The following is a 21,609-nucleotide window of genomic DNA, read 5'->3' on the forward strand; positions in this document are numbered from 1 at the left end:
TCTATGATTTATTTTACTGGGGTACACTTTTGAAATGAAAATAGGCAGTTTTGCCCAGTTTTTTTAATATAAATATTTTTTATCATTAACATGTTTTTTTAGACCTGGGAATGTTTTCTGTTGCAAGAGAGGGTAGATATTAAAATACAGCTCTCGTGCTCTTTGCCCACGACTAAATTGAGACTGGTTTGAGATGCCTGCGACGACTCTGCGACTGTTTTGAGAACAAAATCTGTTGCAATAATTTTTTGGATGTGTTCAAAATTCAAATGGCAAGACTGCGAGCCTCTGCAACTCAAGCATGAATACTGTTTGCCAACTAGTCAAAACCAAGTGAGATACTATCTTAAGCAACGCTAGGCCTGGTTAGTGCTTGAACGGGAGACCACCATGGGGCTACAAGCTGCTATTCAAGAGGCTGCATGGTGGTGTAGTGGTTAGTACTGTCATACAGCAAAAGGTCCCGGGTTTGAATCTCAGCTGGGGCCTTTCTGTGTGGATGTCCGCGTGTTCTCCTTGTGCACGTGTGGGTTTTCTCCAAGTATTCCGGTTTCTTCTAACACTCCCAAAACAAGCATGTGAAGTTAACTGGAGAATTTAGAGCGACCCTAGGAGGAATCGTGTGTTTGTGTGTGTGGTTCTGTCTTCATGTGATGCCTGACATGTTCAGGATATACCTTGTGTCATTGTTTGGGCAGTAACAGTTAGTGGTGTACGAACAGGAATGTCAAGAATGCATCTCGTGTACTAGTTATCTGAATAGAAAATCCTGCAACGAGGTAAATCCCTGTTTATGCTTCATGTACAGTACGGACACATGCTGTCAAATAAATGTATGTAATGAAGACAAAATAAAATACGTATGTTTTCCTTTTTTTTTAAATCATGTTTTTATTCTTTGATATTCTGGTCAAACAGTGTTGAGCATTTAATACTTTGGAGGTTTGCAACCAAAAGCCACACCACCTTCTCTCCGTAGGCCTGTTGGGATGTCTTCAGGGTGGCAGTTCAAAGGTCACCGGAGCAGATTCTGCAGAGGAAACATCAGTGGGAGTAAAGATTGAAGCAGCACATTCTCACTGTGTTTTTAATCTTGAACTGTTACTGCTGCAGCTGTGTGAACATGCCCCTCATTTATGTGGAAGGAAACGACCCAAAGAGGGTAAAGATGTAAAGTTTAGAAAGACTACTGTGGTTACTGTTGTCAGCAGATGGCGCTGTTGTTCAGACAAATATATGCTGACTTTGGCCATTTGTACTCCTGTTCCTCTATGATCGACAGGATCACTTTGTGGTACAAAAATTAGTTTTGCTTGAGAAGGTTCTTCGTCAAGTCATCTGGAAGCCGACATGATAAGAGTTATATTTTAGGCTGCAGTTTTTTTAAACTATTAACGCAAGCAACCAGTTTAAGACTTTAAAAGATTTTGTCTCGAATCAACATTTGTTAATTTTTTTACTTCTAAATCATGGCATGCACAAAGGAAACATTTCAGGGCAAAAATAAAACTGAGAATTTGCTTTGTTTTGTTTTTCATAGTGTTCACAGAGCAGTGAGTGTGATTTGTCTTGCTTTGTGTTCTGTCAAATATACAGACGTGGACAAATTTGTTGGTACCCTTACAGCTCACTGAAACGATGCCTCGTTTGTATTATAAGTAATCCAGTTCAAATCAATTATCTATTGTATATCTGCATGTAGTATGGATGGATTTGTTGGCACAGAGACTATTAATCTTTGCATTATAGTTATGTTTCAAACTAAGTATTTGACCTTAGCGTCACAGGTGCCTTCAAACTTTTCACCAGCCGTTCAACCCATTTAAAGGGAACAAGCTGCCACTGGGTAGTTTGACTGTGAATGGAGCAAAGAAAGCAAAGGTGGGAGCTGACTGAGGATCCCAGAAAGACGATTACAGATTTCTGTGTTAAAGCTAAAGGCTATAAGACGATCTCCAAGCAGCTTCATGTTCCTCTAACCACAGCAGCCAGTATTATTAAAGAAGTATAAGGTTCATGGGACTGTAGCCCACCTCCCAGGATGTGTACACAAGATGAAATGATTAATAGTGCGGATGGTAGAAAAAGAGCCAAGGAAATGATCCAAAACCCTTCAATCTGAACTCTGCGGTCAAGGTCTGTCACTTTCTGACCGCACAATCTTTTGCATTTTGAATCAAGATGGGTTGCATGGAAGAAGACTAAGGAGGGCTCCACTATTGACAGAAAAACACAAATAAAGCTTGGCAGGAATTTGCCAAAAATGCATGTTGATGAGCCCCAAAATGTCTGAGAGAAGTTTCTGGGACTGATGAAACAAAAGTGGCACTTTTTGGCTCCAGTCACTTTAGTTGTGGGTTGTTGAGGTTTTTTTTCAGTTTTTCTTTGTTTATTTTATTATTATGGTGGAAGGATATCAACAAATTTATCTGTGTCTTCAGGTTTATCTTTGCTGTGTTTTATATTATTCCACTTACAGCACTGGTAGAGTCTGTTCAGCCTGTCGATGTCATTCTTGCTCATCTGCGTGGCCTTGCCGAAGGACACGTTGCTGTTTGGAATGGGCTCCATGGTGGGAAGGTTGTTCTTGGAGAAGGCATACCTGAGGATTCGGGGATATCACAATATAAGATGAGCCTGGGTTTGATTTAGAAACTCGCAAGGACTGATATTCACGCAAACTTTCAACTTACACCCTGTCTCAGGGAGAGTAAAGGGTGAATGAAATGCTTCAATAACAGAAACAAGAGTTCATCTTTACCTCTCATATTGCATGACTGAGTTGTAGTCATAAGCAGTACCCTGATTCAGAGTGTCGATCTTGTAGAAATTGTAATCCATGCCTACAGAATAGAGAAGACATGCATTTATTTAGTTTTGACCAGAAAGTGGCAGCGATAGTGAGCCATCCCCTGCTGATCAGACACGACCAAGCTATTTATCTACTTTCCGTGTTTCTAAAATATTTATGCATGGATCAAGTTTGGCAGCTGTGAGTGGAATAGAGGGAACATTAAGGGGTTCTTAATTGAGAAGAATTTTTAGAGAACCAGCTGAAGTAGCTGTTGGATGAGAGACTGGTTCATTTGTGTAAGGTCTTTTCAGGTATTTTCTCAGTAAAAATCAGCCTTCATGAATGTCTGATTCTAGTTTTTTTTACTCGCACAATCAAACAACAGATTGTAAAAGTTTGTCACCGTCGATGATGTTGTTCCAGTGCACTTTGATGTGGTTGTCCCGGTCCGAGCGGGTCTGCTCGTGGTTAAAGCCGAGGGCGTGGAGAAGCTCGTGTTGGACAGTGCCGTGGTACAGACAGCCCTGACGGCTCAGTGACACCGTCTGACCGCCGCCCTGACGGCCCACGTAGGAGTAACAGCTGTAATCACAGAAACACACAGCAATTTTTAGAAGTATTTCAAAGTACACACACATACACACATCTTTCAAGTTCTTATTCAAAGTTACAGCTTCAGTTGACTAATACCTCGCTGTGACACTCTGATAAAAAAAAAAACTACAGGCAAAATATATGAGCCTAAAAAATGTAGAAATGTAAATGAAGGTTTTGATCTCCAGTTCTTGCAGATTAACCAAATAAACTTGTCACAAAGTGAAAAATGCACCTTGAACTGTGCTGTCAAGCCTAAAAGAGGTATTACAAATGCAATTACAGGAAAACCACTTATGAAAACCATTTATGTAAATAACTGCCAGAGCCAGGAGCACTGCCGCTCAAAGACCAGAGCTGTTTGCAGCACAGAGTGAAATATTTACCATCCCCCAAGAGGTGGTGGTGTTTTTGTCTAAAGAGAAGAAACTGGGGTTTAGCAATCTGCTACACTGTTGCTTCACAAAAAAAGGGGGGCAGGTATGTCAGGAAAGGTACGATTCATCATCTTTTCCAGGCAAACAAATGATCAACAAAGTGTGTAAGTTCTAATTGTCACTGTTTTGCATTCAGAATATTATAACATATTTCACCTGATGATGCTTCACATCCAGAGGTTATCGCAAAGAACCCAAGTTATAAAAAGACTAATGATAAAAAATAAAAAGACAGCTGCAAACTAATGTAAAAAAGTGCAAGTTGCTCACACCTGCTGAGCTTGATGGTCGTGTTTGTGCTGGAATATCATTAGTGCTGTTTGCTTTGGGAATCTCAGAGATGGAACAGATATTGGGCGCAAATGGTGTGCAAAAAAGTGGAGTCAAAGGAGGCAATGTTTAAGTGAATGTGGTCTTCTCTGTGCACGGGAGCAAATGTGTGGACCAGGGGCACTAAAAGCAGCAAGCGTAGATCCTTACCCATTCCTGGACTCAATGCTCAGCCACTCACGGTCGCCGTTCTGATAGGGTCTGAAACGGATGCAGGAAACTGAAGAGAAGGATTGCAGTCCACGGACGATGATGTCCCTCTCACGGGTGGCTGAGAAGAAATGAGGCAGGGTTAACTTTTTTAATATCACTGCAATCATTGCTACTAGGTTGGCATTAGAGTGGAAAAAGAACAAAGAACCGTGAATGAAGACATTAGAGACGACGACACCAGATATTCTGTTATTTGCGCTAGAGTCAGTTTAATACGCTTTATATACAGCAACAGTAGTCACTAAAGTGATAAAGATAGCATTATAATTTATTTACTGTGTAGCAGTTTAAGTTATTGCTTTATGACTGATTCCTGAAAGCTGGAAGTGAAATGCTTACAGTAGTGGTTGGCGATGTAGTAAGGGATGTAGACTTTTCCATCGGTATTTTTTAACCACTTGCAGCCTCTGGCGGTGCAAGGGTCTGCGTTTCGGTCGCCCTCAGGCTTGATTGCAATGTCTCCTCCAATCAGGGGGGGCTCATCAAAGTCAGGGGCTGCAAGAACCGGTGTAGATGTGGGCGTACGTTGGAAACACAACACTGGGACATGAAGCTAAAACAAGGGTCTCTTCCCATACAGAAGCAGATGTGTAAGAAAGGAGACAGACGTGTCTGAACTCACTGCGGTGTCTGTTGGCTCTCTCCAGCAGCTCGCCCACAGAGAGCTCGCTGGATCTGTCCTCCTCAGTGACAGCAACATCTGCACGTGAGAAATCGTAAGAACTTTGCACATCATCCCTTTGAACATGTTGGCTCGACAGTGTCACTGAGATGCAGAAACTACAAATTCACTTGTTTGGAATGAAACAGCTTGCTGTCCTACATTCAATAACACGTAAAAATCAAACATTTAAGCGAAAGAAAAGGTTGTACAAATTTTCATGAATATTCAAGTTTAGTAAAGCAAGGTAGTTGTTTTATTCTTACCTTCCTGTATTTGGTCACAGCAGCATTATGGAAAGAGGAAAGATGTTTTAGAAACACAAGAATAAAACTCATATGGATTCTGCTTCTGTTGAGATACTAAAACTTTGTGAAATCGTAACAAACTTTGTAATTAGTTTAAAGAAAATGTCTTCTAAATCTCCAAGCTTTCTAATGCACATTTCTATACATTGTTGTTTTGATCCTAGTCTCCACTCAGGTAATGCGAGGTCAGAATCAGGGCAGATCCTGGCTTTGCCTTTTGAGGTGCATGTCTGAACATCAGGGAGATGTGTTTGTTGCTGAAATGTTTACCTCAGCCCAGGAGGAGGAGACCAGCAACAGAACCACGAGAGACCACGAGAAAACCAGCATGGTTGCAAAGAGCCTGTAATTTACAATTTAAAAAAAACAGTCATATAGAGAAGAATGAATTAAAGATTATCATTAAAACTTCAAATGTTTATAATAAACGGTCGGGGTAAACTGACAGTGGCAGTCTGAAGTGTGTTGGGGATGGGTTTGTGGACCTTACCTCAGAGGCAATGTCTCTCTGCCACTCAGTATGAGGGTTTTATAGTGTCCCAGGTCTCCAAGGACTAACAAACAAATGCCTAAAAGTGCCAACGCCAACGCTCACCTTTATCACTGTAAACACAAGTAACTGAGCCCTCGCAGCTTGTGTGAAGTTTGCATGCTGTTTGCACAGGTGGAGGGCTCCAGATGGTGATTTTCTGTCTATAAAAAAAAATTAACTATAGAGATTATTGACTAAAAGCTGCTGCTACGCCATCCTCCATTCTTATTTCAGACTTGTCATCAGAAGTTAGTCCAGTCCAGTGTTTTGTTTTGTTTTTCTGGGGGTTTTTTTGCTCTTGATGTCTATATATATAACTAAAAAACTTCACATTTTCTTTTTTCTCTCGTCACCAACAGCTTCTGTGTTTGTCTGTGTATCATTCCTGTCCTCTGAACCTCCAGCCAGTCTGCCTCTGATTCTACTGGAGGTTTCTTCTTGTTAAGTGTTAAAAAAGGAGTCATTCCTCTCTACTGTCGCCCAGCATCTCTCACACACACAGGATGCAGGACTGCATCAAAGTGAAGACTGGGTACTGGTTTCCTTACATATAATCTCCTGAATCTGGTTGTTTGAAATTGCATTTTATTAACCTGAATTGGCCTGTCTATGTAAGTGGACTGCATCTAAATGTACTGGACTGAGTTGTAAATGGGATAAATCGGACTGAACTGGACATCATGTGTTTGGGTTTCAAACGGAACCAGCTTGTTGTTTTTTTTTGTACAGTACCGTGAGATGAAGGAATAGCAATACCAGTTGATAAATTTGGTAACAAAGTAAAAAAAAGTCTGTTTTGTGTCGACACAACACTGGTTCATTCTTTCAGTTTAGGAGCCATTTTGTGCCTGAGTGATACATTGGGTTAAGTTAAGTGATGAAACAAACAAACAAAAACAGTCCAAAAAAAAAAAACTTTAAATGAACATTAGAAAGCCTGGAGAAATATTGATCAAGACCACCATAATAGATTACAAAAAAGTCTGTCCACATGTAAGAAAAGAAGTGAGGGCTGATTTAACACTTCCGCAGTACCATACTGACCACACATTCTTAACATGTTCTGAGGCAGATTTTCACACCCTGGGTGGGTGTGGGTGGGGGCAACACTCAAAGCAACAGCATGCTGAGTGTCCCACACTGATAAGTGCGGTTAGTACTTTTTGTTTTTTCTCCTCACTCAGGGTGGCAGATGTTTTAACCCAGGCTGTGTTATCAAAAGCACACTTACATACAAGGAAATGCAGACGTGGCAGTATAAAGGTTCTGGTCGCAAAAAGCAAATTCTTGAAGACATTTGAGGATGATAACCAAGTGAGAGAAAGAAAAGCCCAGAATGTTGTTTTTTATCTATCTTTCTTGGAAACCATTAGGATAGAAAGTAAAAAAAAAAATGTCTTCATAATCACAATACAACAGGAAAAAGATAAAAGCCAAATGTCTTTTTTTTTTTTTTGGTTTTCCTATTTATTTTAAACAGACAATATATTTTCAGTTTCCCAACATCCAGCTTTGAACTTGGTGCAGTTTGTGCATCAACAGCAGCTTTCTGCCACAGCACATAGAGCAAATATTGCTTTGTGTGTGAAGGGGGTCACAGAGTGCATTAGGTAGCTTCTTGTTCCCCTTATCTGTCGTGGTACTTAACAAAAAGCACTTTTTTCAAATGTATGCCTGCTTTTAGATGAGAGTTGTGATCTCTTGTGACTAACATATTCTATTTGTGGTTCTCTGAACCTGTACTCTGACGGTTTGCTATGAATTCATCTACTTATATCCCTAGCATAGAATAAGGACACCAAATCTAGTTTTCTCATTGCAGACATGGCACTAAATAAAAAAGTATTACCGATGTCATTATATTTTTTTTAAGGGGAAGTCTTGTGGCTTAAGTAATTTTCATCACACCACACACAGAGCCACAGAACCAAGCAGACTGATGTTACCATCTACCATCACCATTTTTTCCCCAAAGAATTTGGTCTATTTTTAAACCTGTTCCTGCATAAACTTTCCTATTAGATAAATAAACCCACTGAATGTTAAACAAACATTTAAAACGGAGCTGGAAATCTGTGAGTTTACTCTTGAGAACCACAGCATGCAACAGGTTTCTGAAACACATTCTTCCCCTTTCTCACATCGGTTTTAGTGTCACAACACAAAAATCTATTACCCTTATTTCAGCACTGAGCTGTCTCTGCACGCAAGGTGATAAGGCATTGCTGCAGCAGGCTGAATCACTGAGGAGCTGGGAATAAAATGTTTGTTAGATAATTTTAGAACCTAATAGGTTTGGCAGTTATTGATCAGTAAACTAATTACACATATTTTTTTGTATTAAATATGGATTTGTGTGGGGGGCTTCTTGGGATTAGATCTGTTAATTAAACTAGAGCTGTTTCCTGACAGTTTGGATGGCCACAGATCTGAATGACTCTTCTGAACGCTTCCTCCTGGGCTTGTCCCTCTGGGAGAGGACCGCAGGACAGATTCAGAAGTCACTGAAGGGTTTATATATAGCCTCTCTAGCCTATGAACCAGGCCGGGATGATCCAGGTGGAGCTGGAGAGGGTCGCTGGGAAGAGGGATGTCTGGGTTTCCCTGCTGGACCTGTTACCTTCCAAACCTCCCCTCTGATAGGCAGATGGATGGATGGATGGATGGATGGATGGATGGATGGATGGATGGATGGATGGATGGATGGATGGATGGATGGATGGATGGATGGATGGATGGATGGATGGATGGATGGATGGATGGATGGATTCGGTATTGTGCACAAACCCATTCAAATGGGAATGCTAATAATTGCCTTTAATAATTCCCATGAACTTTAAACCTCATGTCTGTTTTTTATCTCAACTCAAAATGGCGACATTAAACAACGTTGTGCATGGGAGTGAACAGCTGCTGTAAAACTGACAGACTTTTGGGAAAAACCACTTCATGCAAAAAAGAACAGGAATATTTCCCAGACTGTTTTCTGTTTGTGTGCACACGTTTAGGTCAGGCTGTAACACACACATCCATGTGTAGGTCCTCCTATCTCTGTGTGGACATCTTATTGATAAAAATGTATGCTTTTTCCTTCATTGTTTAACATTTAATATGAACATTAAAATTGTGAAAGCTTATGCCAAGATGTGCTTGCACTGCTGGTGTCATACATACCCCAAGGAGGAGTGCAGCACAGTGTGTATTTCAGATCCCACTTGAGGCTGAAACAAATGGAGCCACAATTCAGGGAAAAACTTTTGAAACATTCTGCTATTTCTAATGTTTTTCTTTGACTAAATGGCATGTGAATATAGCTGAAATAACTACACTTAGTGGAAGTTTTGTCAGCTGGCATGCCAACATAAAATTAGGATTTTATTCAAGTAGTGCATCAGGGAAGTATTTTAGAGAGCATTTATGTTTATCACTCACCAACATGAAAAACAGGGGATCATGTTTATGCCTATATATCTATATCTGTATGCGATTTGTTTATCTGTCTGTCAATTATATTATGAACCACTGAGTTTTTAATAGAACTCTCAGAAAGTAATCACTGGATGTAAATCTACACCCCCCCAGTTCAAGATGGTCGCCACAACTAATCAACCTTGGCAAACACAAAAGGCCAATGTCGTAGTCAATTTTACAGACACTGACTTAAAATTTGGTGTGTTCACAAGTTACTGCTGTTTCTATTGCAACTATTTCACTGTTATCTAACAGTGATTGTGTAAGAATTTCCTGCAGCTCTCCTAATGTGACTAAAAGGAATGCTACAAGCACCGATACTAAGAAAACTGGGGCGTGGTGTTGATTTTAAAATTGCAACAGTGTTCACGTACAAATTAACCAACACGGTAGCCACGGCCCTCATGCACTGACAGTATTATTACGTGTTAGTTAAGAACTTTTAGGATTGTTTTTCCTCACAAGGCTGAAAATACACAAAGATAATTCATTGGGAGAGCTCTCTACATAAACTGAGCTCGTGAGAAAGCCGCAAATCAGCCTAATGTTGGTAAACTGCAAATATTAACTAACACGTTCATTTTCCAGAAACCTTTTACCGCAAAGCAGAACATGTAAAAGATTTGTTATAATGGCTTTTCTCACAAATGCCACCTGATTTTGCAAGACTTTGCAACATACTGCAACAATGCCCACAATTTGAAGAAGTACTGCAATATAATTTCAAAACAGGCTTTTGCAACTTTTCAAATCTAATTAGATCACAGCTGCCTAAAGCTGTGATCTAATTAGAGCAAATTACAGTGTTTCTTTATTGGAGTGGAGAAGTAAAAATAGGATTTGTTATTGCTCTTTTACTCAGACAATCAATTTGATACAGTTACCTGTTGACAATATTGTCACAACACTTGACATTTTATTTTTAAAAGATGTGTTAAACTTTCCAGTCATACATTCATTACAATGACATTTTTTTTTCATCAATGCAGATCAACACAAAAATCCCATTTTCTAAATCAAAATGTTAGCTGTCATAAAACATTTTTAACAAATCAATCACACAGCTGGTAAAAGGTCAAACACGTAGTTAAGCACAAATCAGAAAAACACATTTAGCAGTGTGATGGAGATTGACTCTGAAGAACACGCAGACGTTTAAAACACAACTAAGACTCTGCTGTCATTTCAACCACCAGTTAAAACTGAACACACACACATCAAAGGAGAAAGGAGCTCAACCTCATCCCTGAACAAAATACACATTCAGGTGAAATTTAGACATGTGCAACTATCACCGTTTAGGGCAGAGGATGGAAAGGAATGCAGGTCAAAAGTGGCGAAGGGAGAAAAAACATTGAAAACCAAGAGCATGAGCCCTAATATCAGATGAATTTAGAGCAACAGTTTCACATTAGGTTTGGATTTATGTGGAAAGCTGGGAGACATATTTAATCTACGGCCTAGGGCCTTTCCTCTGAGTGCTCTACAACCATAATTAGTTAACAAGTGTGAATGGTTGATGTTTGCTTTAGCGGCCTGTTCAGAGCGCACCCCACCCCTCGCCTAATGACTGATGGGATATTTACTAATTGTTGTGCTCAGTGACCAGGCTAGCTAACATTAGCAATACAAATTAATACCAAAAGATTTTTTCCTCATTCTGTGCATTCAAATAAACATGGCGGCAGCAGTACTAGTAAGTGGGCAGTACTGCGTGTGTGACTGGATTACTAAGACAAACTGACAGAGTTGAGACGAAAAAGTTCATTATTATTTACAGGCTATGACAACTTTCTATATGTGATATCTTGTGAAACCTTGATACAGAGATTTATAGGTACAACATGTAACAACAGAAGTGAAATCTGATCCAGGATGCATTCAGCATGTCAAGGAGCAGGTTTTTTTTCCTTTTTGTTTAGTGATATTGATGACATTCACATGCAAAGGCAGATTGTCTCATTGCTTCCTTCAGCTGTATTGCACCTTTTCCTGCAGACAGCATGTCTGTTTTTATGTTTAGAATTGTGAAAGTACTGCAGTCTACGATAGATAGGCAATTTGTTTTGCATTTCTCTCCTGGATGTAGTGTTTAACTAGCATTTGATGCATTAGCTGACTTTCTTCTGTCTGACAACCGTATAAAGGTTTTGCAAGTATGACTTGAATTTTGGGTGGGTTGTTTACTGTGTTTTCAGGAAAAAAAAAAAAGGAAACTTCTGAAAACCTGTCAATTGGGCCACAATGTTTCTACCACAGCCTCTTTTATGCAATAACTGCCACTTCCAGTGAAGGCTTTGTTAAGCAGCATGCCTTTTAAGGAATGAAGCCTATTGGTTTGCCACCTATATAAGTTCAAGCTGTTGGGTTTTCTTTGACTGTGTTTGGGTTGTAGCACTGCTGATCCATAACCAGCCATGATGCTCCTCGCCGCTGTGATTGGTGCGCTCCTCTGCTCTGTCCACAGCTTCACTTTGCAGGTAAGGTTCAACACTCTGAACATATTCAGACAAGGGTTTAGATTTTTAATTCAACACTAATGTTTCACCCCCCTCAAAACTGATTTTTGTTTTAGCCAGTATAGCAGTACGAGGAGAAACTTTTTATCACAAGATTGAAGAAATTGCTTTCATTTTATAATCGCAGTGTTACAGCATTTATTTTCTTCTGCCCTAAAATAGATGTATAACATTAGAATGCAATTCAGGTTTTCTCAGTTTCCTTATGCCTCAAGCTGTATTTAACTAGAACATTTTATTACAGATGACTTTTGAAAAGAACGTTGAAAATTCTGGTAAGACTGGGCTCATTTTTTTCTATCAAAGATTTGCAAATGATAGGTTTTTATGCTGTATTGTTTTTTAATGTCCTGTTTTTTTAAGTCCTGTTGTGTAAATGATAAAAAAAGAAGAAAAACAGATTACTTTCTAAATTTTTAAATCAAACCTTTTTTTAACATTTGAGTTATTATGGTAATACAGTCAAAACAGTCAGTTATATATTAATTATAGCATTCATTACTTCTAAATTTAAAGTTTTTTTCTCTTAATTTATCTGTTTTGCTGAAATGAACACGTTTTTTTTCCACAGGCAACCATATTGAAGATGACGACTTCAGTATCTCCACGCTGCTGGAAAAGGCCAACGTTAACCTCGGTATGTCCATGTCTGAGCTGCTTCTACATTTTTTTCTCTGAGATTAAAACTTTAATGAACAAAAAAAAACCAAACTATCTTCATCTTGAAAAAAAGAGCGGATGCATTCATTACACAATGCGTGTACTTTTTTTTTTGTTTGTTCTCCCGACATTTTGCAGGAAGGAGTCTGGATGAACCTCTGGTTGTAGACGGAGACATCGCTGTCCCGTCGGGTCTACAGAACGCTGACCCCTGCACAGCCCGGGGATGCCTGTGGCCAAAAAGCAATGATGGCAACGTTAACATTCCATACCGGATTTCCAACCAGTACTGTAAGTTTTATTTGTTCATTTTAGCTGTCAAACATCTTAAGCGCAGCTTAAGTCTCTGACACCATGTGCACCCATGTAATACTGTTAACTGTCCCACAGCATGCTGGTTTAAGACCCAAACAAATCTACTAATTAGGTTCAGCAGTGGAATAAAAGCAATAAGATGTGAAATTCCTGCATCAGACAGATCACTGTAAATCCCACAATCCACAGGAACATTTCAGATTTATAAATGGGAGTGATTGTCTCTGGGTACTGGGATGCACATCTGCTTCCAAGATCTTCTATTTGAAAGTGCAAAACAGAGACAACTCACACTGCTGTCTACATTTGCAGTTATACTGTTCAGTTATTACAGCAATAATTAGGGTTTTTTTCTTTTTCTTTTTAAAGCCCAAAGAGAAAGACAAATTATCATCAGAGGTTTGCAGTCATTTGAAGCCTCTACCTGCATCCGCTTCAGGCCTCAGCAAAATGAAAGGGACTTTGTGGACATTCAGTCTCGCTCTGGGTAAAGACCACACAAAGATCTGTGTGTCCATGTTTTTTTCCAGCAGGCAAAGGAGGCCGTTTCAGTGGTATTTAACTTTTCTTTTTCAGGTGTTTCTCATTCGTTGGACGTCGTGGCGGTGGCCAGGTTTTGTCACTGAGACGCCAAGGTTGTGTCTTCCACCAGATCGTCCAACATGAGATGCTCCACGCGCTGGGCTTCAACCACGAACAGACCCGATCCGACAGGGACCAGCACGTCCGGATCCTCCTGCAGAATGTGATCCCTGGTGGGTTGGGTTTCGTCACTCACTGTCAAAGTTCGCCGAAAGAACTGGAAAACAAATGTTTTTAATCTCCAAACTGTCAGAATAGCTTAATTGAGCATTACCACACACATGCAGAAATTGCAAGATAAAATGACAAATAATGTGGTTATAAGACCTAGAATGAAAATAAATCGTACAGTATTATCAACCTGAAGATGTAACTAATTTCTGTTTCTGCTTATTGAACTTTCCTGCTTGTTTTATTTGGGAATTAGACTGACTTGTATCACTTCTTTCCAGGAATGGAGCACAACTTCAGGGTGATCAATACCAACAACCTCAACACTCCCTATGACTACAACTCTGTCATGCACTATGGAAGGTAACGTCTCAGCAGACCAGCTGAACATTTTACAGCAATTAAATCACACAAGTAGATATCAACGGCATACTTGGACAAACTAGTTATTTTTGAAAACTGTCTCTCTTAAAAGGATATTTTGGACATGTAAAGTGAGGTTCTGTAAAAAGGTTATGAACAATTACTATCTTACCTGTTGTAGCTAGGTCTTGGAATGACCTCAGTTGGAATGTTAGTCTATATACCTTTTACATTGCTATTATTTTATCATTACATGGTTATTTGCGTGCAGTTCTGTGATGTTTTTGCATGTGCAGATAGCAGCAGGAGGCACCGTTACTGAACTAAACGTGTACAGTAAAAACTGAAGGCAGAGTAACAATTTAAATATTAGCATCTACATGAATTCCCATAAAGGTTTGGAGACTGAAGTTGTTTAAAAACGGCAAAATACTGTGTTGGCAGTGGGTCTGCTCAGACCTTATTGACAAGCTAACGAGTAGTTCGATTGGATCCCCTTTCAGAGCAGATTTTCCCATTTTTACACAACTCCAGTCTCCAAAACTTTATAGAGGTCCATGCAAATGTTGTTATTTAAAACCACCATTTTCTCACCACATATTTATTTTGCCAGAAATATATGGAAATCCAGCAGGATGTGTCCCCAGGCTTCATCGGAAGTGCTACAGCTTGCCACCGCTGCTATTTGCGTTTGCAAATACAGAAATTATTAATAATTCTATGTAGATAAATGTGAAATGCAAAACTGGTGGCAGCATAAAAGGTCTATGAAACATGAATCACATAAACCGCTTAAAAAATTGGAGATTCTATCGAGACTGGAGATGTTTTAAGATGGCGGCAGTCTACTCTGCCCTTAGCTCCACTCAGACTAGCCATTAGCTTGTCAGTCCTGACAGCTTTAAATTCTGCTTCTCCAAGCTGACATTATTCACAAAGCTACCTATAAATGTTAAGGTATTAAGTCTTCATAGCTTTTCTACAGAAATACTATACTCAGCTGAACTTATTGGTATAAATTCTGTATTATTCATAACAAACTGGGTCCACAGTCTTTATATTAACTGGTTCTGTGGTAATATGAGGCATTCAAGAACAAAGTAGAAACTATGTGTGTAAGAAAAGAATCAGTGGTTTGTCAGTAAGGGTTTAGTACCCATAAATTACAAAAGAAAATACTCTTTGATGGTTTAACAGAGTACTGGAGGCTCTTATGAGGTGTGCATTAAAGTTTCCTTATTTTATTTAAACCAATTTTTATCACTTTCCTTTAACTGTTTCAGAAGGACTAGATACTGCTAAGAGCACATTAAGTTTTGTAAGTTGGCGTCTCCTAGCAAGTATGAAGAAGATGTCTTGTGTTAGCTTTTAACAACCCCTTTTTTTTGGTCAGCACTAACTGCTGAAGGAGGTTTCCACCTCCTCGTTCTGCTCCACTCTGTTTATCAGCTCATCGCCAACTGCTGCTGCTCCTTACAGTAAACCCTCACAGCGGTTTGCTGAGAAGCTGGCGATAAAGAGTCTGACTGTGCTCCTTGCGACAAAGATAGAACTTCTCATCCCTCCCGTTTGTGTCCACCACAGGTTTGCCTTCTCTAGAAACAGGAGGCCAACCATCATTCCCATCCCCAACCCCAATGCAGTCATTGGAAGAGCCACGGAGATGAGCAGCAACGACATCCTCCGGGTGAATCGCCTCTATCAGTGCAGTGAGTAGCTTTCCTTACCCATCCTGAAGCCCTCAAGAGAGAGAGAGGTGGAGAGAGGTGGAGAAGCCCTTGCAACCTTTGGGTCTATTTGACCCGAAGGCCACAGTAGGGTTAAATGTGGCCTGAACAAAATTTATTTTAACACTGGTGAGAGTTTTCAATACTAATGTAAAGTGTGAACTCACCAATAAGTTTCCAACGGGTCTTTTTATTTTAAAAAAAGAAAAAAAAAGGGTCAGTTTTTATTGACTTTCTTTTTTTTATTTGATGTATTTATTGCAGACAGAACAGCTCCCAAGAAAAACTCTGTGCTAAGATATCAGGTTATTCAGAATTAAAAGTAAAACTGTTGGCATGTTTGTTTTTCTACCTCAAATGTTTTGTGTGTCTTTATATTGTATTCTGTTGCAGTATTAGTTTTTCCAGTTGTGTCATTCAGTAAAAGAGTGTAAGATTTGACTAAATGCGCAAACAATGTAACATTAGAAAATACATATTGTTTGCTGTTCTAGTATAAATGTAAACATACAAAAATGTCTAGCAGACTTTGCTGTTTGCTCACATTCATGTGAATTTTTGTGATTTTTTTTATCATTTGAACATATACATTTAATTTCAAATGCCTACCTTCTGTTTATTAGTTCAACCTCGATTTGATTATTTTCTTTTGCTTTTCATTACCAACAGGAGTCTAAGAAGAAACATTGAAGAGGGATGCAGCATTTTAAGCAAAACCTTGGATGCATCTTGTGCTTTCTGATCTGATTCTGCTCCAGTCAAACTCTGCATGTGTTTGATTAGCTTTTGTGCTGAAATAATAATAAATAAAAAGACAAGGCAACAGGTCTACCCACTGATATTTACAGGATTTTAGGAATGATTGCTTGCCAGCTTGTTTTCAAATTTCTTAAAAATAAAAGTACATTATATCACCTAAATGTCCAGCGTGTTTATTTTGATGTGTGACTGCGTGATGCAAACGAAAGACAAACACAGGAACAAATACATAATTAGAATTCAAGAATAAGCCTGCGTGATCCTATGATGATTGCTGTCATTTACATGTTTTGTCGAGGACGTACTTTTGGCCTTTGTGAAAACGCTTCAGTGCAGTTTGACAAACACAGGTGGTGAAACGGAGAACATGCTGCTGGTGATAAGATGGCCTTAACCTGGAAGAAAGACTCAGGCACACACACCCTCACACACAGAGGAAGTTGTGAGAATGCCACATTTGTTACAGTCAGTCTGGACATTCAAACCGAATAATCATACCTAACTCCATTTTGATGTGGCAGTCCTGTTGTAAAGATTACGTTTTCTAGCGAAAACAGCTTTTGGGTAAAAAATAAAAATCATTATTTATGTTGAAAAAAAACCCTCTGTTGGGCTTTAAGGCTAAGGAGCTTTGATGGGAAACAAGGTGTGAAACAAAGAAAAACAGCAGCGTTCTCGAGTCCTCACTGGTTTTCTGCAGTGAGGTTCCTGTAGAATTTGTTGCTATTTTTTAACTGTGTTATTTTACTAAACTATAGGCACATAGTTTTGCCAAATCTTCCATAAATAGCGACAATGACAAGGAATCGATCAGAAGGACTGTGCACGTGCTGCTTTGTGTGTTCAGTTATTAAAGTCAGCACATTGATCTGTTCTGACTGGACTGGGAGACATGAACTCCGAGCTGAAGCCCTCAGTTTGGGGAGAACTTTATGTTTGTGCAGTCTGCATTTTGTTAATAGTCATAATGATATTTTGGTAATATCAACTGCTAACAACATAATATAATCATTTAGTAGTGGCATTAGTAAATATAGCTCTACATGTGTGGCATGTAAATAAAATGATGAACATCTTTGACAGGGAGATCATTTTACAAAAAAAAGTCAAAACTGGGAGTTAACATAGTGCTGAAATGCATCATTTCAGGTCAAAAACTGTTACTTTAAAGGCAGAAATTTATGTGATTCTACACAAACAGACAGAAACAGCACCTGGAAAAGTACTCAAAGTTTCTGCTATAACAAGTCTCATATTTTGTGTTAATGACTCAAAAGACTCAGAAAATTAGATTTCACTAACAATAAAAGCACATGCACAAAGGCAGAAACATTTTTAATGTAACTATTATTAACATCACTAATTTAATTATTTTTCACAGCAGCACTCTGTTGCTTGGGACAAATAGACACCAACTGGATTTTCACAGTTCCCACACACACACACACACACACACATGCAGCTGAACAACTGTCCACTTCCCACATACAGTGAAGCTATGGACATCTCTCAGTGTCTGTTTCCATACAGCAGGGACTGATAAGCTGCAGGTTTTTGCTGATTCTTGGCTTTTCCTGGAATCTCTCTAACATGCTCTCTATCTGATATAGCTGAGCGTATATATATGTAACATCCAGGTGTCCCAACTCTACTGATCAGAACCACGGAGGATCCAAGGTGAGTTCTGCTGCAGAAAGCACTGAAGAACTTGTGTGTGGGTGCATAAAGACGAACGCACGCGTCTCTCCAGCTGATTGTTTGTGCCCTGCAGGTGTGATCAGGATGTGTCGCCTGTCTGTTTTCTCGGCTCTGGCTGTGCTGCTGCTGTCCGCCTGCTGTTGGGCTGACAGTGAGGTAGGAGCATATGTTGGAGTTACTTGGGATTCACCACAGCACATCTAGAAGCTCCCTGAACTGAGCTGACACAGCTACAAATTTTTAAAAAATCTTTTTTTTTTTTCTCTCACACATATTTTTGATCCATTCAAACCATTTTAATTAAGGGGTAACGCTTTTTAAGCCCACTCATCACTCCTCTTCTCTGAACTACCATCTCACATTTTTAACCCTCCTGAAGGCCTCGTAACTGAAGAGAGGAGGAGAAGCCCTTGTTACTTCGGCTCCATTTGACCCCGAAGGCCACGGGAGGGTTAAATGAAATAATTTGATGATTTGAGTTGTGTAGTTTTTTAATGCTTTGGGTTTAAGGATGTGCAGATTTGTCAGTATGTCATAATCTGACTGTGTGGAGCAGAAACTGAAAAAGTACTGTTACAAGTACTGACCCTGCATTAATCATGTTATCTAAAGAAAAATGCAATTTCTTCCTACAGAGACATTTAAACCGAAAAGTAGCTTAATACTTCATGACTCACCATGCATTAATATAAACGTAAACGTAAAAGGTTTTTAGGCACTTTAAATGACTAACAAATAAACTGCATATTTTTCCTGTCAGTTAATGAATTGTTGGTTGTTAAATGTCATGAATGTCCCACTGACGAAGGTTTCTCTTATGAGCATAATTTTGAAATTTCAACGTAACTTAGCTTGATAGAATGTAAGTTTGGTAAAACTTCCAGAAGCAGAAAGTGGTATAAAAGGTAAAGACAGCATTTTTGCATGTTTCCGTGCATGTTAAACTCCACCTCTGAGCCAAAAGACTAATTTTTTTTATCTCGTGTTTGTGAACCCATCACCCACACCGCCACCATCTCCGCTTCCTCTTCATCTTCAGATTGGTATGCAGTCTGTTCTAGTAATAAAATCTTTTTTTTTTTTGTGACTGATCGCACAGTCGTCTAAACAGTTGTTCTTGTCACTTAGCAGAGGACCTTTCTGTGTCCGAACTCTTGGAGCGAGCCAACAGTAACCTGAGTGAGTCGGAGCCACTTCACTCATTAACAACAACCATGATTCAGATTCAGATACTGGCTAGGTGAGTGTGAGTGAGAGTGCTGGTGTGGTTTGTTTCAGTCCGCTCCGATGATGAGCCCAACCTGATTGAAGGAGACATCGCCATTGACACTGAAGCAGAGAAAAACGCTGATCCTTGCACCAGCTACAACTGCCTGTGGGGCAAATGGACCGACGGGAAGGTCTACATTCCTTACTACATTGCCAGCCACTTCAGTGAGTGTCACAGAAAGACAGAACACGTACAGTTTTTTTTTTTTTGCTCAAAGTATGTGTTGGGAATGACCCTCAGCTACTGCCACACCAAATATTAGCTCATTATTTGTAAAATTGATTGAGTTAGAGACATATTTTGGTGGTTTGCTGAGGCTGATTCTCTTTTAGTTACCTTGAATCAAGCTGACTGCAAAAGTTAATCCATAGTAGATGTACCTTTCTCAGATTTTCATTAAAATCCATTGAGACGCTGCACACACGACACCAATATATAAAAAAACTAACAACAGCAACAAAAAAACATTATTTCAACGGTGTGCTATTGTAAGGTCACCTAAATTCCTGTATAGATTTAGGTGTGTGTGTGAACTACCTTTACACACATAGTGTTTTTACAGAAGTACAGAGAGGAACGTCAATATACCAACTTTCAACGTACACCCTTTCAGGCTGGGTTAGTTTGGTACACGTGATGGTTCCATGGTTTGATCGCATTTAGCGCAAACTAACTCAAACCCTCAAGACTGCAAGAGTCCAAATATCACAGTTAGCCTATTCCCCGGTGTTGTTTTGTTGTAAAGGAAAAAAACACTTTGTTTGATATCCTGCCAGCTGACCGTGAGAAGGCCGTCATCATCCGTGGACTGGAGTCTTTCACATCCTTCTCCTGCATCCGCTTCAGGCCCAGCAGAGTCACCGACCGTGACTGGCTGAGCATTGAGTCCCAAAACGGGTAAACCCTGAGACTTACAGTAAGGTGAACCCCCTCCCTGAGACCCGGCTGAACTTCAGTGTATCTCTCCCCTCATCCAGCTGCTACTCGTATGTTGGCCGTCGTGGCAATAAGCAGGTGGTGTCTCTGGCCAAAAGTGGATGCCTGTACCACGGCACCATCCAGCATGAGCTGCTCCACGCTCTGGGCTTCAACCACGAACAGACCCGCTCAGACAGGGACAAGCACATCAAGGTTCTGCTGCAAAACGTTCAGTCCGGTAATGAAACTCATTGCTTCTATACGCAACACCCATCAAGTTGCATGAAGTATAAAAAGGGCGATCTTTTATTTATTTAATTTTTTTGCAGGAATGGAGCACAACTTCAGAAAGATTGCCACCATCAACCAGGGTACTCCATATGATTACAACTCTGTCATGCAGTACCACAAGTAAGAAAAGCTGACTTTTCCAGCGTTGTTCTTAATGTGCAAGATTTCCCTATGGCTGCCTGAGTCTAACTGATCTGCAATTTACTTATTTTCTGCCAAAGGTATGCCTTCTCTAAGAACAACAGGCCCACTATGCTCCCAATTCCTAATCCTAATGTTGCCTTTGGAACGGCCAAGGAGATGAGCCACCATGACATCAAAAGGCTCAACAAGCTCTACAAGTGCTGTGAGTCTTTTTTGTAAATTTACTGTGTACTAAATTCCAGAGCCAAAGTACCCTGAACGTCCTTCCACTCAGCACTGATCTGATCCATCACTGTGTTTTCACTGTCACAGAAAGGAAGTGTGCCCACAGTGGATGGCAGAGAGATCAAAAAGAAGACTGAATGCACAGCAGACCTGAACAAGAACAGCATTCCCTCAGTAACAGATTATTTAAAGCATTTTTCTTTCTTTGATTATGATTAAGCCTGAATAATGCTCACATTGATTAAAAATCCACATTCCAGTTTTTAGTCCAGAATTAAATTTTGTTCTCTAACAAAGTTGTCTATCTTTTGAATTTTCTCACAAACTGGGATCAGTAATGTATTTTTAATTTTTTTTTTTTTTTTTTACGGAATGAAAGTTTGTTATCCTCAACTTAAGGTGACAAAGAGTTTCAAATCTCTAAAATCTTCAGCAGACTTTTTGTATGTCAGATCTTTGCTTTGTGCTCTTTGTTTTCATGGGAATAAAACCTGTGTTCCAAGAAAGTAAAGGTTTTTTTGTTTGTTTTTATTAATTCTTTAATTCCTGTGAACCTAAATTTTAAATTTTTTCCACAAGTTATTGATGGCAGGATATTTTATAATGTGATTACCATTATTAATATTA

The 21,609-nt window shown here is 39.5% G+C and overlaps 3 protein-coding genes across 6 annotated transcripts; 2 read left to right on the forward strand and 1 right to left on the reverse strand.

The window, feature by feature from the left end:
* Positions 1–871: 871 nt before the first annotated feature.
* On the reverse strand, positions 872–5,830 carry LOC108237841 (low choriolytic enzyme-like). Its single transcript, XM_017419535.3, has 10 exons — positions 5,784–5,830; positions 5,608–5,680; positions 5,296–5,299; positions 4,991–5,068; positions 4,708–4,863; positions 4,306–4,426; positions 3,198–3,376; positions 2,762–2,843; positions 2,478–2,602; positions 872–1,030 (listed from the first exon to the last, which is right to left on the reverse strand). Coding segments are annotated over exons 2-10 (807 nt in total). The 5' UTR covers positions 5,668–5,680; positions 5,784–5,830; the 3' UTR covers positions 872–1,028.
* Positions 5,831–11,693: 5,863 nt separating this feature from the next.
* On the forward strand, positions 11,694–16,591 carry LOC108237911 (low choriolytic enzyme). Its single transcript, XM_017419641.3, has 9 exons — positions 11,694–11,820; positions 12,104–12,134; positions 12,431–12,496; positions 12,658–12,810; positions 13,204–13,321; positions 13,411–13,589; positions 13,869–13,950; positions 15,535–15,659; positions 16,347–16,591. The coding sequence occupies exons 1-9, from the start codon at positions 11,758–11,760 to the stop codon at positions 16,352–16,354; spliced, it is 825 nt and encodes a 274-aa protein (XP_017275130.1). The 5' UTR covers positions 11,694–11,757; the 3' UTR covers positions 16,355–16,591.
* A 1,408-nt stretch (positions 16,592–17,999) lies between these two features.
* Positions 18,000–21,493, forward strand: LOC108237912 (low choriolytic enzyme-like). 4 transcript variants are annotated; one of them, XM_017419642.3, is made up of 10 exons: positions 18,000–18,113; positions 18,208–18,290; positions 19,174–19,177; positions 19,263–19,313; positions 19,413–19,568; positions 20,181–20,301; positions 20,382–20,560; positions 20,652–20,733; positions 20,835–20,959; positions 21,070–21,493. In XM_017419642.3, coding segments are annotated over exons 2-10 (792 nt in total). In that variant the 5' UTR covers positions 18,000–18,113; positions 18,208–18,218; the 3' UTR covers positions 21,072–21,493. The 4 variants fall into 4 exon arrangements, with proteins under 4 accessions (XP_017275131.1, XP_017275134.1, XP_017275133.1 ...); XM_017419645.3 differs by having other exon boundaries at positions 18,001–18,113; positions 19,266–19,313; XM_017419644.3 differs by lacking the exon at positions 18,000–18,113 and having other exon boundaries at positions 18,187–18,290.
* Positions 21,494–21,609: the final 116 nt, after the last annotated feature.

This window comes from Kryptolebias marmoratus, linkage group LG15 (genome assembly GCF_001649575.2).
Source record: "Kryptolebias marmoratus isolate JLee-2015 linkage group LG15, ASM164957v2, whole genome shotgun sequence".
NCBI lineage: Eukaryota > Metazoa > Chordata > Actinopteri > Cyprinodontiformes > Rivulidae > Kryptolebias > Kryptolebias marmoratus.